Source organism: Gymnoscopelus microlampas, assembly GCF_963454915.1.
Source record: "Gymnoscopelus microlampas genome assembly, chromosome: 18".
Lineage (NCBI taxonomy): Eukaryota > Metazoa > Chordata > Actinopteri > Myctophiformes > Myctophidae > Gymnoscopelus > Gymnoscopelus microlampas.
Window position 1 is genome coordinate 23,435,529 of NC_139955.1, and position 20,000 is coordinate 23,455,528.

General features: G+C 41.4%; 1 protein-coding gene across 3 annotated transcripts in view; it reads left to right on the top strand.

Annotated features, from left to right (window-relative positions):
* LOC311033725 (ADP-ribose glycohydrolase MACROD1-like) overlaps positions 1-20,000 on the top strand; it is a 131,261-nt gene that overhangs the window by 56,507 nt on the left and 54,754 nt on the right. For all 3 annotated transcript variants that reach the window (XM_084041336.1, XM_084041337.1, XM_084041335.1), the window contains exon 4: positions 19,310-19,339. In XM_084041336.1, the coding sequence (XP_083897462.1) occupies positions 19,310-19,339 (30 nt within the window). The remainder of the gene's footprint in view (positions 1-19,309; positions 19,340-20,000) is intronic.

Consider the following 20,000-nt stretch of genomic DNA (forward strand, 5'->3'; position numbering starts at 1 on the left):
AGGCTAACACATGTCACTGTGGGTTCAGATCCAGCGGCACAACCTCTGTCTTATAATTATGTTCACTCACCCCACCCCACCCATGGCTATGAACATTTTACCATTATTATTTAAAAACAAAAATCTTTTAAGTAAAAAACAATAATATAGTAAATGTGTCTAGTTGCACTAGAGCAGAAACAAAAAGTTATGGAGGGGACTCAAGGCAGCAAGTGTGGAGTAACTCTACTTTCATCATCTGTTTACCTTGGCCTCGTCATTATACAGAGAAAATGAGAACGCTGCCTACAAGGCTATAAGGTAATTATCTAAGCTTATTCAAGCACAGAGTCAAGCACAATCCCTGCATACCTGAGAGTTGTATTGGAATTCAATACCATGGGTCAAACACATATACCCAGCGGTCGCCCTCGCAATCAAGCTTCATCTTGACATGCTTAGCTGAAGTGTTGTACTGCTAGACAATTGGGCTTGGTTGGGGGGAAAAGCATTATGTGGATGTTTTGATAGTACAGCCTGGCCTGCAGGGCTAAAATGTGTTGCTTTCATCATACCCTACTCTGCTTTTATGTGGTAACTATGGGGCTTATTCTAAATATGGGATCTTCAGTATGTTTGTGGATTATTGAAACAATTGAGCAAAAGGAAACGTCAGCCCACCCAACACTTTAATGCCAAACAATCGAGAAAACAACTGGCTGGATTGCCATGGAATTTGCTGTGCATCTTCGAGCTTTGCAGAGGATGAACTCCACTAATTTTGGTGATCCCATGGCCTTTCCTCTCACGCAAGTGGAAACACAAATTGTTAAGATTTTGGCTTACAGGTGATAAGCCAAAGATTTCAATTGCATATAACATATCTCAAAACGTAATGGGTGGATTGCCATGTAACTTGCGGAGGACAGTCATGATCCCCAGAGAATGAACACTAATACTTTGAGTGACCCCATGACCTCCCCCCAATCTGCTACTAATAGTCATTAAAATAATATATTTTTCTGGTCTGGTCTGTGTGTGGAGCTCCAAAGATAGAAATATCAGTTGGTTCAATGCACTTTTATCTTGTGACGGTCATGTCTACAATATCTAGGGAAATCTACTTGAATACCTGGTGGATCAGACCATGCAGTAAAAGAAGAAGCAGGAGCATTTCTCTGCATAATAAATCAACACATCTGTTATGGAGCGGACTGTTCAGGACTGTCATGGTATTGTGAACTTATCACAAAACACAAAAACATCACATTTAGAGCCGTACCTTTTACAAATGAGCTAAAGGGAAAAAAAATATCCATTACAGATAGGCTGGTTGAAATTGACAACTCTTTGTGACAAGATTTGTGATTTAACAAACATGCTCTCCAAATGAACCATGGCCACGTGTTCCAAAATCATTGCTGCACAAATTTTAGCTGGAGGCACATAACTCAGATGCTGTAAAAGAGACATCAACAGTGGTGTCACTGAAATGAAACATGGAAAATGTTGTCCATTTGGTACTTGGTGGTGTACCCTTTCCATGCCTTTAGTGTGTGTTTTGCGCACTAGAAGTAAAAACTAGAATGGGGCCCTGAATAAGCATGTTGTTGGAGTGCAGCCCAATGTCAAAGCTAAAAAGATGAGCCAAACCATGTCTAAAGGATAAACAACACAAGTAATGAACGACATTATATGATCAGTAAATTGAAAAACATCTGCTTCCTTGTTAACATTTCTGCAAACAATTAGTTAACCCTATCTTTTTTTTATTTTTTTTTGTCAGCACCACTGGTACCGTTAGAACGCATCTCAATGTTCTGTGTTTTTGCTAAAATTATTCATGATTTAATGATTTAATTAATTCAGTATACCTTTTTCAAATACGAGTTATCTAAATCTGAATAATATAGATAATAGATAATATATGCCTAAACTGCAGCCTTGCATTGCATTTGAGGTGGCTGGCAGCAATTACGTCTAATTATATAATATAACCACACATTTCTGAGCATTGAATAGAGAATATAAAAACTTTGATTACTTGGTATTACGGCCCTTTTGACTCCTCTTCAACCAAGCTGCCAAAGATTCGAGAGGGCACGGTTCCAAGTTCAAGCTAGGTAAGGGAACTGTGTTCGAGCAGTGTATTCTGTCTGCACTCCTGTCTGCCTGCCTGAATCAAAGCTCATTCCTGTACTTCACTCTGTATGATTTCCACTCTCACCCACTTGCCCACATCTCCCAGATGTTCGCCATAATACAACCTTACATAAGGGAACTGTATGCATTGTATGTGTGTATGTACACTTGTGCTTGCATGTCAGACAGCCTCCTAAATTGTTAAAGTGCTTCCTTATGTAATGTATCTCCCTAACATCCTTATCTGCTATATATGGCATATTTATTTCAGTATTTCTGGGGAATGTATCTATTTTGTCTCTCCGGGACAGTCTCTGCCAGAACGCAGCACAACCCCAATTATATAAAAGCATACTGTTTGTTTCAATATCATACTGCCTCCTACTAAAGCTTATGTAAGCCAACAAAAATAAAAAATAAACCTAAGACAATAACTATGCCTACATTGTGTCCATTTTGAAAGTGAGCCTGCCTGTTGGCTTTCTTATCGGTTTGTTTCTTGCAGTTCTTTATTTTATTTTATTTCCTATTTACACAGAGCTCTCTTGAAAGGGAAACATTGGCCTCTACTGTTTAAAAAAGTGTGTGTGCGCGTGCGTGTGTGTGTCATAGGTGGAGAGAATCACATTTTAACTACATAAAATGTACTGTTTGTTTAATAGAATTGGATTTTTCATCCTTTCATCTTGTGTGTGTGTGTGTGTGTGTGTGTGTGTGTGTGTGTGTGTGTGTGTGCGTGCGAACATAACACGCAGGCACATAAAGTCAATGCACCAGGTTTGAACGAATCGTATGCATTTCTTCCTTTCTTGTGCATGTTGATTGCAGCCTAGCATATTTCCTTCTTTATACCTTTCCATGATTATGGGAGATAGATCAGTTCATAATTCATGCATGTTTTTTCCTTATTACTTCAGACAATGCAGTCAGTGCTTAAAAATATGAATACTTTCCTCCCATAATTACAAAGAGATTTGAGATTCTCTAAACTGCAATGTCATCAAGAAGTACAGCTTTGATTTGCTCCATTGACCGTGAATGGGAAACTAATTGTAATCTTATACAATGTTAGCATGATCTATTGCATCTAAATGAGCTTCATACTATACTTCATTCGGTTCAGAATCAGAAATAAATGGTCTTTTCCTTAGGGACTCATTCCAAGTACCATCACAGTAATTTTTCTTATTGACTCTCTATGGAGCTGTGCAATACATGAGATAATCGATAATGCAAGTGGATAATTTATCTTGTTTCTGTTATGGAAGAGAGTAGCAGGTACTTCCCAAAACAAAACAAGCTGAACCATAATAAACACATATTGTGTGTAATTTCTGAGATATGTATTTTTTCTTTTCCCCCTTTCTTTCCTGATGTATGCCATCGCCATGAAGATGGCCAGATAATTTCCTTTCTTAGAGATCAGATCAATAAACCACAATCCAATCTAGTCCAGTTCAATTCATCTAATGTGGTGAGTGGAAGAATGGGGGGTTAACCACTGGGCTACCTGGCCACGGACAAGCTTCTGTTTAAAAAAAGCAGCCATCATGTGCACCATCCACCTTCGAGAATTGCGTATTGATTTGGATGGGTATCAATTCCAATTCTGAATCAATAAGAATGGCATGAAACTTGAATTGACAGAACTGTGTGCCAGAATTGACAGGTAACGCTCTAGTCCTGGTGACGTTAGCTACAGTATTATTAGTTAGTCTTTCGTGGTGAAATACTAGCCCACTAGCCCTGCCTATTCAGTTCTGAAATAAAGCTGCAGCGAAGCGTTCTAACACTTTTAAATGGTTATAAATGTACTGATTATGAAGTTTATAATAATTGTGTGTGTGTGTGTGTGTGTGTGTGTGTGTGTGTGTGTGTGTGTGTGTGTGTGTGTGTGTGTGTGTGTGTGTGTGTGTGTGTGTGTGTGTGTGTGTGTGTGTGAGCTGAACAAATCTTCAGCTTCAGTGCCATTTGTTGTGCGTCTGTGCTCTGCTGTAGTAAGTTAACCACCCTATTTTGAGCATGTTATTATGCAAGGCAAAACGTCTAAAAAATATTTTTTTAAAATATGTCAAAAATAGCTGATCTACAAGCTCACAGCGCTGTGAGCTTGTAGATCAACTATTTTCATGTGACCCCGTCATACGGTATTGTGTGATATGCAGGCCACAGTATGGCCATTATCTGCTATGGAGAGTTATACAGCTACTGTTAAGTTTCGGTATTGTGACGTCATGAATGTAGCGTCATGAGCTGTGATTGGTCTGCTTTTGTGGAGACACACAGACAATTGTTGTACAATTGTTTTTATTTAGTTTGGGGTCTTAGGTTTGGTGAGTTTTAGTTTGTTTTTGTTATCAGGCAGTCAGATTAGACTCTCAAGAGGTTGTTTGGGTGTTCGTTTATTATTTTGGCCTTGGTTCACCCTAATGTTAAGCTTCACTATTATGTTGTAACTATAAAACTATATATGTGCTCAAATAAATTGCCCATTTCTTGCATTTACGTATTCTGTTCTCAGTCTCGTTTGGTGTTGCGCTCTCAGACGAGGGCGTAACAGCTGTTGAGACATTTTTAAATTAGATGTTGTACTGTATGTGATATAAATCAATGTTGAGCAACTGCATGGCTTATTTACCGTTTAAAATGTTCATCAAATCAGAAACTGTTTTTGTTGGACTATAGAGGTGAAATACAGATAGTTTTCTAGACAGCATTTGCTTTAGCATTGTTGTGAAAATGCTGCTACACTCACTGAGGGGATCATATCTGTTGTGGAAAATTAAGTAAAGCTCAGTAGAGCTGCGATTGACCCACTACACAATGGGAAAGCGCCATTTGACAATGTATTTATTAAAACAACCTACAATTAACCTTGTGTCACCAGGCTTACGCAGTAATGTGGAAAGTCTGGTTTCTGTCCACTGCTCAGTGCTCAGATCTGGTCTAGACCCCGCCTACTGTAATTTGCTGTGTAATTTACACATACACACATGCAGACGTTTCTGTAACCGCTCTAGACAGGATCTACAAACTGCAAAGTGAACTGATCCCAGCGATGCCATCATCCATCACGATGTTTGGATGTGCCCATCGTGATGTCAAATTTGAGCGGACATTGCCCGTCCCAACCCTACCTTTGTCCATACAACAAAAAACATAAATACATGTTTAAGTATGAGTCAGTTGTCTGTTTTTCTCTGTACCTGCGGCATCGGCACAGGGGTTTCACCCAATGCATTAACCACCATACTCAGGCAACTGCTGGTCAGTGAAAAGATCTTATCCCATATGCCACCAGAGTCCACTCTGCTGATGAAAAGTGGGGGTACTTTACCTCAGGACCAAGCTCTTGTCCAGTAGGGTTGTATGGCGCAAAATCAATCAAGTCCCAAATACTTCTGTAGTTCTTTGTGAAGGAGCCAAAATGCTCTTCTTAACTTTAAGCTCTAAGGGTGTCAAAATGACTGCAGACATCAAAGACTGGTCCAATTACTGAACAATACATGTACTTATACTGTTGTGTTGGGGTCACTGGACAAAACTGCCTAATCCACCGCGTAATCCACTGTTTCTATTTATTTCCTTTGTGTGGGAAAAATGGAGTCAAGTAGCTTTTGTTAGATTTTTAGCTTTTGTTAGATGTTATACAGTACTGTACCTGGCTATTGGTATGGGATTTTAGGCTTGCGGACTGTGGAGATTCTCTGATTACCTATTTAATCCGAGTATTGGTCCAACATTCCACATCAGTGTTGATACATAAGGATATCATCAACACTCATCTAATTAAACAGTACAGGAGGACAAACACAGCCGTTCAAGATAAGCAAATCCTATTAAAAATGGATGTATCATTTTCACTGCACCTATTTGCTTGGTTACAGAGTCAGACTGTACACATCTGGTGGACGTCATGTACGCATTGACAGCCACACATGCCGCGCCGACGGTGGCCGACAACACCAACGCGTCTGAGGCTGTGTTGAAAACGGACCCCAGACCTTCATTCGCCCGTCGCTGGCTGGCTGAGCCAGCAGATGCGTGGGGGGAACAACAGACATGTTTTCTCAACACATCCGTCGATTAATTCAAATAGCATGCCTCTGAGGCAGAGGCGGCCACACTTGTTAGGATGAGTGACACCTGTAGCAAGTGTTGGGAAACTGTGACCAGCAGTTAAGGAATGTTATACGGTTGATCTCCTTGACTTTATGTGCATCATTCTTTAAAGAAATAAAGGCTCTCTGTTCTTTTCTTAAACGTTAAGCACGTGCATTAGGGTTAAATGAATACTGAGCCTTATTTTCCTTAACCTAACCTCCTTGGATTCTTGTCCTTCACATGGCGAATGATAACAGCCAGTGTCCCTCGCCTACTGTCATCTGGGTGAGAAGGAGGTCAAAAGGAAGGAGACGGTGGCTGCCGCCGTCTATTATTCTTGATTCTCGCGGCTCGTCACATTCTGCCATCGTGCAGTTCGCTCTGTATGATTTGCCCTCAATGTTTCTCCCTCTCTCTCTTTGTCTCTCCCTCCCTCTGTCATTCTCCCCTTCTTTAGCACATTGCACTTTAATCTCACGTTCTCTGCCATTTGGTCCCCTTCTCCCCCCCCCCCTCCTCTTGCGCCCTTTCCATGTTCTCTGTACCTCCCTCCATCCTTTTCTGTCTTTCATTAATCTCATGTTCTGTACTGCTTTGGCCCCTGAGAATCTCATTCTAATCTGCCACGTCAATATGGACCAGTATGTTCACTAATCCTGTGTGTGTGTGTGTGTGTGTGTGTGTGTGTGTGTGTGTGTGTGTGTGTGTGTGTGTGTGTGTGTGTGTGTGTGTGTGTGTGTGTGTGTGTGTGTGTGTGTGTGTGTGTGTGTGTGCGTGCTTGACATGTATCCGTGTGCATATTTACTTTGACATAACACATTTACCGTTGAGATAGTGCTGCTATGAGTTGAATGATGTAATGTAAAAAAGGATCTGTAGGCCCCTGTGTGTGTGTGTGTGTGTGTGTGTGTGTGTGTGTGTGTGTGTGTGTGTGTGTGTGCGGGAGGTGACTACAGTAGCCTATACACGTATGCACACGTGTAAGAGAGAGTATATATTCCCATTGGGAGGATATTGTGGCTTACATGACAACTGCACATGAACGAAAACACACACACAGGCAAATACAGTAACAAATATACATGCAAAATAAACACACAAATATAGGCTACATGCAAACACAAACACATGAAAGTGTAAAATACATACACAAATGAACAGACACATGCACACGCAAAACACACACACAGTATTGCTCACATGAGGGGAAATTGAGGCAGTAATATGCAAGAGAGATGGCATATAAGTGACTCTTTATAAAGTATAATCTCTCACTTTAATCTGTCACTCTCACACGCACTCCCGCGCGTGCACACTAACACGCGCGCGCGCGCACACACACACACACACACACACACACACACACACACACACACACACAAACACACTCAACTTCTCTTTCTCGCTGTTTCATTGCCTGCATTTTCATACAAAAAAGCTGCACTAGGTTTTCGAAAACACACACACGCGCGCGCGCACACACACGCAGCAACACAAATACATAAATGAATGAACAAACAAACAAACAAATAAATACAACATTTACTTCTCTCACATTACAGTCAAACACTCATAGCACTCAAAAGCTTTTCAACGACCAGTCAGGCTTATCGCTCATACGCCACAAGAACACACACAACACACACACTCAAATGTGAAAGGTTAGGCTAAATGTACTATTTCATGTGCATCAAAGCCTCCTATAGGAGGTTTTGATGCACATGAAATATAGTACATTTTAGTGAGTATTATTCCGACACGGCACTGACAATATTGAAACGGAACCATTTAGCGTGTACACTATAATAACCTGCGAGCATTCTCGTATTTCAGGACGTATAAAGGCGTCTGTGCGGGAGAAGGGGGAAAAAAGAAGCTCCTACCTTTTATTTCCCACTCCTTTTTATGCTTTTCTCCCTCACGGCTGCCCTGACCAAATAGGTCCATTCCCTCTTCCAATTCATAATGTTTGCGGAACGGATTCAACGGAATATAAACGCTCGCCCCAAAACACAGTCGCCCCCGGGGCAAATCCGGTGGTTATACACCTGTTATTCCTAAACGTAACCTCAGTGGAAAACGCGGGGGCCGGGGGAGAGGAAATGGGGGCAAGCGTGTTTTGGGGCGAGTCTTCCGGTGAATGAACGCACCGGGCAGGGAGGATAATGATAGTCTGCCGTCAGCCTGCTGCCTCATGCCCGGCTATACGAGGTTCCGTGAACAGTCACCCTGTGACTGTGAACTATTATACTATAAGAATACATTGTGATATACGACATTATGTGTTGAGAAAGTGACTAACCTCTTAGACTCAAGTCCTCCGTTCTATGTGCTCCCCGGTGCCTCTCTCTCCCTCTCGTTCGCTCTCAACCGACATCTACTTCAAGTTCGCTTCAACTCCGGCGGCTCCATAAAAACGACTTGTCACAGTAATTTAGAACAAACGGCACACGACACGCTCGAGGTTGTGGGTGTAACTAATCTCTATTTCCACCTATACGGTACACCCAGTACGCCGGTCTTCTCAGGTCTTTTTTTTCCTCCACCCCAACTCTTGTTCTGTTAAAGGGGCTGACAGGTGTCGCCTGCAGCGCATCCTCGGCTCACACTGATGCTGCGTGCAGCCGGGTTGGTGTTTTAGTGTCGGCTCTGAGGAGCGCGCAGAGCAGAGGGTGATATATCCGTACAACAAGGCAGCGCGCAGAGCTTCCGTGCGCTCCGCTCCGTTACAGGGTTCAGCAGGTCGCCACGGTCTGGCAATTACAGAGAACTCTACCGAGCATTTAGACTGACAGGTGCACACACGAACAGCCATAGCCCGCGCCTCTGCTTTTACGCACATGAATGAGCTTTTGAAAGCTTGGCGGTTGGCTCAGAGGCTGCCCTTTGCCCGGGGGCTCTCTATAGTGGGCTTTGTTTTTGGGTGGGCCCCGGTGCAGCCTGATCTGTTCAATTATTGTCCTCCTACTGTCAACCAATCATAAGGTAGAGTAGGTTCAGCACCTATAATAGCCTACTTCAATAAAAGCGGTACTTCTGTAGTGAAACACATTCTGTTACATGCTGCCACCAATTAGTTTAACAGGAAAATCATAACTGAAGGCTTATAAATCCTACTGGGTTTCACATTTTTTGCTATGTTCAGGCTACATCACTGCCCCTATTTGCGATTTTAAATGCCTTCACATGTAATTATTTTAAGTTGAGAGTATAGTCTGTGCTGCCTCAGGGTTTACAATTTAATCAATGGTTTCAAGATGATTGTGAGAACTGGCTTTGTAGAGCTTTTGTGTGACCAACCCTTTTAAATATATTGCGCAATCTTCATAAAGTCCGGTCCTCATGAAAGATCAGAGTAACTCATTTAACTGGAATGGTTGATACTGGAGCCAAACCAAATTTCCAACTGAAGGAAACAGGCTTATCACTAAATAAGAAAATAGCAAGAATTAAACACTTAATTGTAGAAACATTTGATAAGCAGAGCAGGACAGTTCAGCTTTTTTATCATACAAATGATGTCTAGTTGTTTTCCCAATCATTTCAGCCAGTAATCAAATGTTTCTCTTTGCCTACCCTACTGGTATCTGTTTTTAGTTACTGATAAGGCAATTATTCAAGTTCCAAAACGTTTTAGACATTGTTGCTGTTGTAAAACCTGAGACCTGCACCTGAGACACCCATCTTTTCCTTTCAGACAACAAAGAGATACATTAACAGCACATTAAGCTAAGCTATGCTCAGTTGGAAGACAGCTTTCGTTTGGCATAGACATGTTGAAGAAACATGTTAGGCTATTGGGACCCTTTGACCCCTTTGGGTCTTATGTGATTGAATGCACAATTAATTGTATACTGTACTGTATAGTCTTATATGTCAATAAGAATAATTATAATACATTCAAAGTCTCTTATCTGAAACAGGCTTTATGTCCAACTTGGATACACAGTAAAATCCTCAGTGTTAATTTAACTGAGTGTAAAAATGGACCCAAATAGATATCATGGTCCAATTAATACTCATAGTTCAAATAACACTGAGGGTTTTACTGTGTATACTTAACCCCACTTCTAGTGCCACCTTTTTAACGTACATGTGTTATAGAGTATTGTATAATGTATATACATATTATATTATTATATTTTGTATGCCTTGCATTTACTCTGAAGGACGCTGAGTTTGTCTGTGTATGAATGGGCCTATACATAAACATAACTTAACTTTACTATATGTAATCATGTGCTCCCATTTGCTGTATCAGATCACGCACTGCTATTGGCCTTCCTTCTTCCTCAGTTATATGCAGTTAACCACTTGGACCACAGCATCCATATTCCGGGGGGAACATTAGCCAAAAATAGCCGACCGGTCATTTTTGGAGAGATTTGGTGTTGACAGAAAAAGGTGGTCCAAGTACAGAGACAAGTCAGTTTGCTAAGTCGAGAGGGTTTACGTGGTTATTAAGACTGTGACCAATCACAACTAATGGGTCTGGGCATCAGCGGTGTACTGTAGATCACTGATTCCCAGACAGTGGGTTGGGACCCGTGTCTGGGTTACGGACCAATTTTTATGGGTCTCGAGTACATCAAAAATAATTATTATTATTTCAAAAGATTTACAACATTTTAAACAAAAAAAGTCACTACTTTTCATCAATAAATAAAATCCAAAACTCTCCAATTTATAATATGTTAAAATTAAAAGCGATTTTTTTTTCCCCCCAAATTTTCCATATTTTCTTTTGGGTCTTGAGCTAAAACGTTTGGGAACCACTGCTGTAGATAAGATATAGACAGGCAGTGTGGTTGCACTGGGTCCTGTGGGGTAGAGGACCTGTGGATGGGACCTCTTGCCAGTTGGACGGAGAACAGGCCCTTGTGAATGATTCAGATCACCACCTGGAAAGTACTGTACTGTACGCCTGTGTCCAAAGAAGAACTAACATAAAACTACAAACATTGTCATACTGCCATTTGCTATACAACTCCAAAAGGCAAACCCATTTTATTTATTTGGTAGAATAGGCTGTAGCAATCTGATATGTTTATTCTATGTGAACTCTAAATACTATAAAGCTATTAAAATAATTCAATTATATATATCATTTCTTATTTTCTTTGATATGTTTGTCATACAGTATGCAATGATGACTTCAGTTCTCGGTTATGTTGTTGTCCATTGTTAAGTTTGGTGTATTGTCATGAGACGATACACCAGGCGGGCTAAATCAGAACGTCAAAAGGTCAAGATTGACAAGCTAAGCAGTGTGCACATTTGGAAGCCGAGCAATCATGCCCTTTTCTGAAGTGTTTTATCATACATCTACCAAAGCTAGCATTAATCTGCAGCACAGCTGGATTTGCTACTTTCCAAAATTGGATTTTGCATACTGTGAGGCATGTTGGCTATTTGGAGACCACAGTTCACCCTTCTATAACAATACATGAGGGTTTTTGCACAGCCAAAGGTTTGTCAAATGCCATTCAAATATGTGAGTACAAGACAAGTGCTTTTTCTTCTTCTTCTTCCCAATAACAGCTATAGATGTTTAAACATTCCTATATAGCTAGTTGGTTGATTGATTTGTTGATTTGACTGACCGACTGACTACCTCTTAACTCAGAGCGCTATCCATGGTGCTGAAATCTGAAAGCTTTCTTTTTGACCTCTCAAGTTACTTGTGCGTGTTCTACTGTAAAATCCGACACAATATTGGTAAAATGTATATAGGCCTGATCATTAGGCCTATACACGTGTGTGTGTGTGTGTGTGTGTGTGTGTGTGTGTGTGTGTGTGTGTGTGTGTGTGTGTGTGTGTGTGTGTGTGTGTGTGTGCGTGCGCTCCATAACTACTCTAGTACAGTAACTTGTTTGCTCTGGGGGGTTGGGGAGCTGGGCCTGTGGTAGCTGGTAGGGGGAGGCATCATAAAAGCCTGCACTTGGGCCTGCCGTAACTAAGTTACGCCACTGGTGGAAATGGATATAAGAACATATGCTGAACAGGCTGCCTGATTGCATCACACAAAAAGAAGTGGCCCAGAGCTTGATCAAGGATAATAACTGAGACTGAATGACTAACTGTCATCCTCAGTCAAAATGTCAGCTAAAATGTGATTGAATTATTGTTAAGAAAGACTGAAATTGGCCCTGAGTGTTCAAGCAGAGGAACATTGTGTTAGTGCCATCATATTCATAAAAAAATGTTTGTGTATGGCTTCAAAGAAGTACAAAACTTCAAATTAAGCAATAATACATGAGGGTGCTATGCAATGAGATATTGCCACTGGTGACAATATCTGGTGGTCGCAGGCACCAGGCGGAAGACAGAGTGCCGTAGATCCCCACACCAGTCAAAATTTAGCATGACCTCAAGTGTATTATTGCAGTAATTTATGTTTAGAAAGTGGAAAAAACGAAACCCCAAAAAGACTTTGTTACTTCAGCTGGTGGCGGCCGTTGCTAGGTTACTGATAGGGTAAATAAGGGGAATGCGTTGGACATATTGGCATTAATTTTAATTTCTCTCAGCCAATCACAATGCGAGGTCAAATATGTGTTAAGTTTCCTTTGGGGCTTTTGTTGAATATTAAAGTCATTCAATAGATTTAGTCACCTCAAAAAATCTTTTATAGAAGCGGATGGTGCAGCACTTTAGTCATCTCCCCACTACATAAATATTTTCTGCAGGAATATTATACTTTTATCTATTAGCCCATCATGGTTCAGTGAAATCACAACAACAATCCCAAGGTTAAGTACAGGTCTATTATATGAATTTTAATCATGTCTACACTAAAGTACAAAACGATTACAAATTAATTAAGACACTGTGAGTGTCTACAGTAGTTGTGGCTGTTGATTAAGGCAGCAGTACTTGACATTACAAATATCATCATGTGCTTTGCGCATAGTGTGGAGACACCCTGGGTTGGATCATTTTGTGCTGCCTAATTCAGTCCAGTTCTACTTGAATCCTGTGCCTTACTGCAACCAGACATCAATGTGTCAGAGATTATATTTGCCATTGCTTCTTTGCACCTTCTTATAACTTTGAATCCCCAAATTATCTAGGTGTTCCAATTTGGCCCCAAGACTATCTGTGGTGTTGTAATAGGCCTATTTCTCAATAAAGTTCCAGATCAGAGTGCAGTGCTACCTCTGCCATTATCCTCCCTGGGGCGCATGTCCTTTTTCCCGTGAGGACATGTGCAAATTGATTGGCGTGCTCAAGTGGGCAAACTAAATGATGGTTTGAGATTAAATGACTGAAAGAGGTATAATGGTGGTTAGGACAAGTGGATAGAGGAGAGATGGAGGGAGCACGAGAGGGAGGAATACACAAACAGGTTGCACTGGGGCCTGGGGAATAAGGGAGCAAGGGAGACGAGAGGAGAGGAGTGCAGAGAGAAAAATAAGATGGAGGGCCGCAGAGAGAAAGAGGGGAGTGGTTAAATTGGAAGAGACCTGTTTACAGATGAGCTGATTTAATGGAGATTCTAGCCAGTGTGTGGAACTAATTTTCATAGCGCCATCATCATCAACATCATTATGCCTGACTTCAAAGTCCCTTTTGTATGTGGTAACCAACGTGTGTGCAGACACACACACACACACACACACACACACACACACACACACACACACACACACACACACACACACACACACACACACACACACACACACACACACACACACACACACACACACACACACACACACACACACACACACACACACACACAGGTGGTTACACTCGGAGTACCAGCCTTTACAACAAATCAAACACTGGTTAAGTTCCCCCTCTCTGTCTCTCTCTCCCTCTCGCCCCCCCCCTCTCTTTCTCTCTCTCCCTCTCTGTCCTTCTATCGCTGGAAAGTCATCACTCATCTCCCTGCTCCTTCAGCTGTCTACCGTTCTGCTCTTCTCGTTCACTCTTGAGTCACTCCATCCATCCCTCAGCCCTTCTCCCTTTCTCTGCCCATTCCTCCCTCTCTACAATCAGTGTGATTACCCACTTACCTCCCCAGGAACAACAGAAGGTATCCTCCATCTTGTCGCGTTATGATCCCCCAAAATTTAGTCCTGCGTCTCTCTTCTCCACCCTCATCTCTGTTTCACTCTATCTGTCTTCTTCTCACTCTGCCATCCCTCTCTATCTTGCCCCCTCCTTACCTCTCTCTCTCTCTCTCTCTCTCTCTCTCTCTCTCTCTCTCTTTGACCCCCCTCCCCCTTACTCATTTGCTCAGTCACCTTTCTTGCACCCTCCCCTTCCTCTCTGTCTCTGTCCCCATGGCCTCCTCTCCTCCCGTGACACTTTAATGCCTGATTTATACTTAGTTGCGTGCCGGTGTCGCACAGTGAAAAGAACTGATCTACAAGTTCACAACGCGCCGCGGTGCAACGTGTTATGAGCTTGTAGATCAGATAGTTTCGATACATGATACTGGTGCGCCACTAAGTATAAATCAGGCGTAACTGTATTTCCACCTTCCATCATCTTTCCTTTCCTATACCAGTAACCACCCCCCCCCCCCCCCCCTCTCTCTCTCTCTCTCACTCCACCCTGTCTTTAGTTGTATTACGTGCCCCCACCACCTTCTGGTAATTGGATGTATTTCGGCAACAGATGCTACCATCCTTTTATTTAACCGTTCAGTATTAAATATTCCAATTAGTCACGTAATGCCAATGAAAAGTGAGAAACCGTTAGCCTCAATGCTTACAGCGCCACAGGAGAAAGTATGTGTGTGTTTTCTTATTTACATGCAACAACCTGCCTGTGTGTATGCACATACACACATAACGCTCATGCACACGCGTGTATCCTCATCAGGGTAGAGGGCGCATTGGGGTTTTAGCAGATGGTGAAATGCTTCCCCTTGAGTATTGACATTACTGTCTCTCTCTATATCTCTCTCTCCCACTCTCTCTTGCTCTCTCACTCTAATTAACTAGGTTTCAGTAACAAACCTTTGGGCTTTGGAGTTGCCATGGTTACCCTAACATCGACTCTTTGCCCGTCTAAATTTGTATGTGTGTGTACGCTTGACTGCTCAGAATGCTGTGTGTGTGTGTGTGTGTGTGTGTGTGTGTGTGTGTGTGTGTGTGTGTGTGTGTGTGTGTGTGTGTGTGTGTGTGTGTGTGTGTGTGTGTGTGTGTGTGTGTGTGTGTGTGTGTGTGTTGGTGTTCATGTACGCGTCTTAGAGTTCATGCCCCTATGTGTGGGACTGAAAGTTATTTTGTAAAAGTGTGTGTGAGAGTGAGTGCATGTGTGTGCGTGCTCTGTGTGAGGCCTCATGTGTCTGAGGTTGTGTCCATGTTTCTGCAAGTGCGTGATCGTGCATGCACATGTGTATTTTGGTGGCTTTGATGCCTTTGTGTCCCCACAGGGCTCACAGACAGGGTCTCTCTCAAGCACCTAGCACTACAGATAAAGAGGACAGAAGTATCACATTGTAGATGAATAAAATATCAGAGGCCTATATTGCCATTATATAAGACAATGTTAATTATGTATTCCTATGAATAATGATTAAGACAGAGATTAAGTTAAGATAGGAATCCTTTGGTGGATTTGAAAAGCGTGGAAAAGGTAATTCTGTAACGAAGCAGGTAGGAGTTCAATTTCATTTTGGTACAACTTAATGTACGGAGGCAGAAAATGAATTGCATTAGATGAGTTAAAGGGCGGTCAACTGTGAATATGATTATCATATTATCCTATCTGACATATTGTACTTAGCCCCTGCTGTTGATAAGAATACATTTGGAGAGTGGCCAATAGTGCTGTGACAATATCCTTATCTTGTCAAGAATCAAGAGGGGTTTATTTGTCTCTGACTCAGGTACAAGCAGGGAAATGTTGTTGGGATATGTTTCGCAGAGACTGTGTTAACACAACAATATACTATAACAATCATAATAATACAAATAATAACACTTGATGCAATTAAATTAAAAAATAAAATAAATTGTTATTATTATTCATTTTTATTATTGTTATAAAAAATATAGATAAGATAGAATAAAGTAAAAGTACACATAGAATGGCAGGTAATGATATCTTTATCAGAAGTGGGAAATGTGCAATGAAGCAGAAGGCATACATATCAAATCACTTTTCTATTTCACTTGTCTTTGTACATCGTGTAAGTAAAATGTGGCTCCAATCTTTCATAGTACACAGCTAAATCCTCAGTGTTAATTGAACTCTCTCTATCTCTCTGTCTCTCTCTCTCTCTCTCACAGCCTCTCTGTCTCAGAGTTCAGTGTTCAATTAACACTTGAGCTGTTGCTGTGGAGTGGCACTGTGGCAGTAGTGTTGCTAGTCTTAGTTGACATATATGGTGTTATTGTTGTTATTATTTACTCAAATAGACAAATGACATTGTCTCTTATGTGTAGAAAATGTGTCATGAGAACTGTGTTGGAAAGTAGAAGGGCATCAGTGAGGGAACATCAACCCTGCGAGATAGGAGGCTTTTTGCTGAGCTCCGGTGATGAACTGATAACGGTAGAATCACTCTAATGTTCCATGCACAATGATTTCTGGTCGGGAGTCATCAGTCCCCCTTCATGAATTTTTTATGCTTTAAAGGGGAATAATCATAATTTAAGAGTTCACGTGCTATTACCGTGGCCGAGGGCCGCTCAATCAGTGTTAGTGAACGAGAAAGAGTATTTACTAAAGCTAGACACATGACTCTAATCTGCGCAGCTGATCAAATTAAAATAAATGAGCTTACCGTAATCACATTGTTTGTGACTTCACATCCAAATGAGCTGTATTTCTATACCATAAAAAAATCACTTCTCAACTGAATTCATCCTGAAAATTATCCACAGTTTTACAGTATTTTCCAGTTCATTTTCTATTGAACTTTACAATAAACGGGCAAATTGATATTTTATTATTTCTTGGTAATGGGAGAATAATATTAAGGTGATAGCTATCTTAAATAGTGTAAGGAAATGCTGAAGATACTTGTAAGTAGGAGTTTCCTGCAACAAAACAACAGTGAATTGGCAGGGATGCAAAGCAAAGCAAAGTTTGTTGTTTACCCAGGGTGTCGGACTAAGTACGAAACTTGTTTCCAGCCGGACCCTGCATGGAAGCCTTGCTCAAGGGCTATTCAACGGTGATTCATGATTGATGAATTGGGGAATCGAACTAGGGACCTTCCGGTATCAAGGCCGCCCCTCTAACCACTAGGCCACCGCTGCCACCGATGACAGCGGAGACCTCAAATGCTACCTTTAACAACCAAAGACTCTCTCTCCGAACACAATATTGTCATCAGTGATTGAGTAATATACAGGTTTTCAAAGTGGGGTGCTGCCAGGGGGTGGCAGGGGGACATTTGCAAAAGAGAGGGGGAAAGATACATACAGTATATACTGTATACATACGTACATGTATATGAACTTTTTATTATTATTATTTGAGAAAATAGCAAATCTATCATATTTTCTTTTTCTTTCTTTTTTTAAGCCATTTCGCAATAGCTATAGCAAGAGGCTATGGCTATTTGGGGGCTTTTGGCATAGTTGTAGAATATAGAACTATAGAGTTTGGGAACCACTGGACTGATATACTATCACAGTGCATAGTTTCTCAGAAAGAAATAACAAATGGGGAGACAGCCACTGTGTTTTCTAACTTATCTTTGTAACTGTCCATTGTATAGAGATAATATGCTTACTTACTTCCCTAACATGATCACAGCAGCCCAAATTCGATCCATAAGCAAAGAAACAATTGGGAGATACGACGCTTGTGACTTATTAGTTATAACTTAGTGGCTCAGAGTTGCTAAAACACTTTTAAATTGCCTCAGGCCATTATAGCATTGCTGAATATGCGAGCATGGCTGACATTCAGATAATGCATATTTTGGAAAAGGCTACACCCTCCCCCCTTCATCTTGTAGTATTAGATTTGTACAAGCCTCAAGTAAGATTTGACCATTTTTTAGTTTTTTTCTGTGTTAATGCAATATACTTACTTCCTTTCCTGCACTGTGTCCTTTTTTATTGACTGTACTTGTATCCTCTATAATATCAGTGGTTCTCAAACATTTTCATGCCAAGGACCCCTAAATTGAAAGTGCCAGGGACCCCCAAAAGTGAAGATTTGAGTTAAAAATGTTGTCTTTAAAAATACACACATTTTTATCATTTAAAAAAAAATGCAGATCTACAAGCTCATAGCGCTGCACGAAGTTACGCGCTATGAGCTTGTATATCTGCTATTTTTTAATAGCCAAGTAATAACATATGGTTGAAGTGGTTAAAATGATTACGATGCTAGATTAACTAATTTAGCTGGGGACCCCCTGGAACCCCCTCAACTGACCCCACTTTGAGAACCAATGCTCTATATTGTGCATTAAACTACACAAAACTAAAATATAGACACACCATTTGTAGGGGAATTGCAGGACATATTTTGTTCCCCCAAACTGTGACGAGGCTTTGTGAAGAATTCCAAATTGCAAGGTATTCCTGTCAGTACATTCATTTGTAGACTGGATAAATGAGGAACTTGCGTTTCTGAGAAAAATGCGCGTACACACACACACACACACACACACACACACACACACACACACACACACACACACACACACACACACACACACACACACACACACACACACACACACACACACACACACACACTCACACCAATAGAACGGCGGAACATGTTTTGTTATGTTCATCCATAAGTCACTCTTGTGTGAAGGGGTCATTTTATGTTTAACACAGGGGTGAAGGGTCAAGATTAGACCTTGTAGGTCAATCCGATGCTGTCTTGGCTCTAAACAACCAGTGACGGTGACTTTGTGGGCACTGGAGGGGCTTGTATTTTGTTATCCTACAAAATGGAATGAATGAAAGTGCTATTTCTTCACCAAAAACAAAAACACTGTACAGAACTTTAACCACTGATGTAGCGTTGAGTTTAACACAGATCACTTTCACATGTTTACATTAGGCACGAATCATGATGGATTAAAGGAAAGTCTGTCCACGTTTATAGTATCTTTAACTGTCGATGTCTCTTTCTTTTCTTTCAGCCAACAACAGCTTGCTGGGGGGAGGAGGAGGTAAGAGTCACCACTTTATTTTACTGTCTCTCTTCTCTACGTGTGTGTGTGTGTGTGTGTGTGTGTGTGTGTGTGTGTGTGTGTGTGTGTGTGTGTGTGTGTGTGTGTGTGTGTGTGTGTGTGTGTGTGTGTGTGTGTGTGTGTGTGCGCGTGTGTGTGTAGAGAATGCTTTCTGGAGCCTAAAATCTATGACATGAAATGCTGTATTGTCTTAATTAGCATGTGTTATAGTGCATTGTACTATTGGATTGAAATGAAACTGAAACTTGTGGGCGTGCGTTTGTGCGTGGGTGCACTTACTGTATGTATGCATATGTGTATGTGTCTTTGGGGGCGATACGACTGTGTGTGTAAAAGCCTGCATCTGTGTGTATGGTTACTTGATAACAGGTATGCCTTTGTTTTGGCAGGTGTTAGAGGTGTGCATTGTGTGTGTGTGTGTGTGTGTGTGTGTGTGTGTGTGTGTGTGTGTGTGTGCGCGCACGTGCGCGCGCCCCCACGCGCGTGTTTGTGTGTGTGTGTCTGAGTGCAGGTGCAAACTCGATGGTTCATAATTTATGGGTGTGGAGTGCTGTGGAAATAAACAGTCATTTTTCAGTGTATTGTTGACTCAGTACTTTGCTTTGTGCTGTGTGTGTGTGTGTGTGTGTGTGTGTGTGTG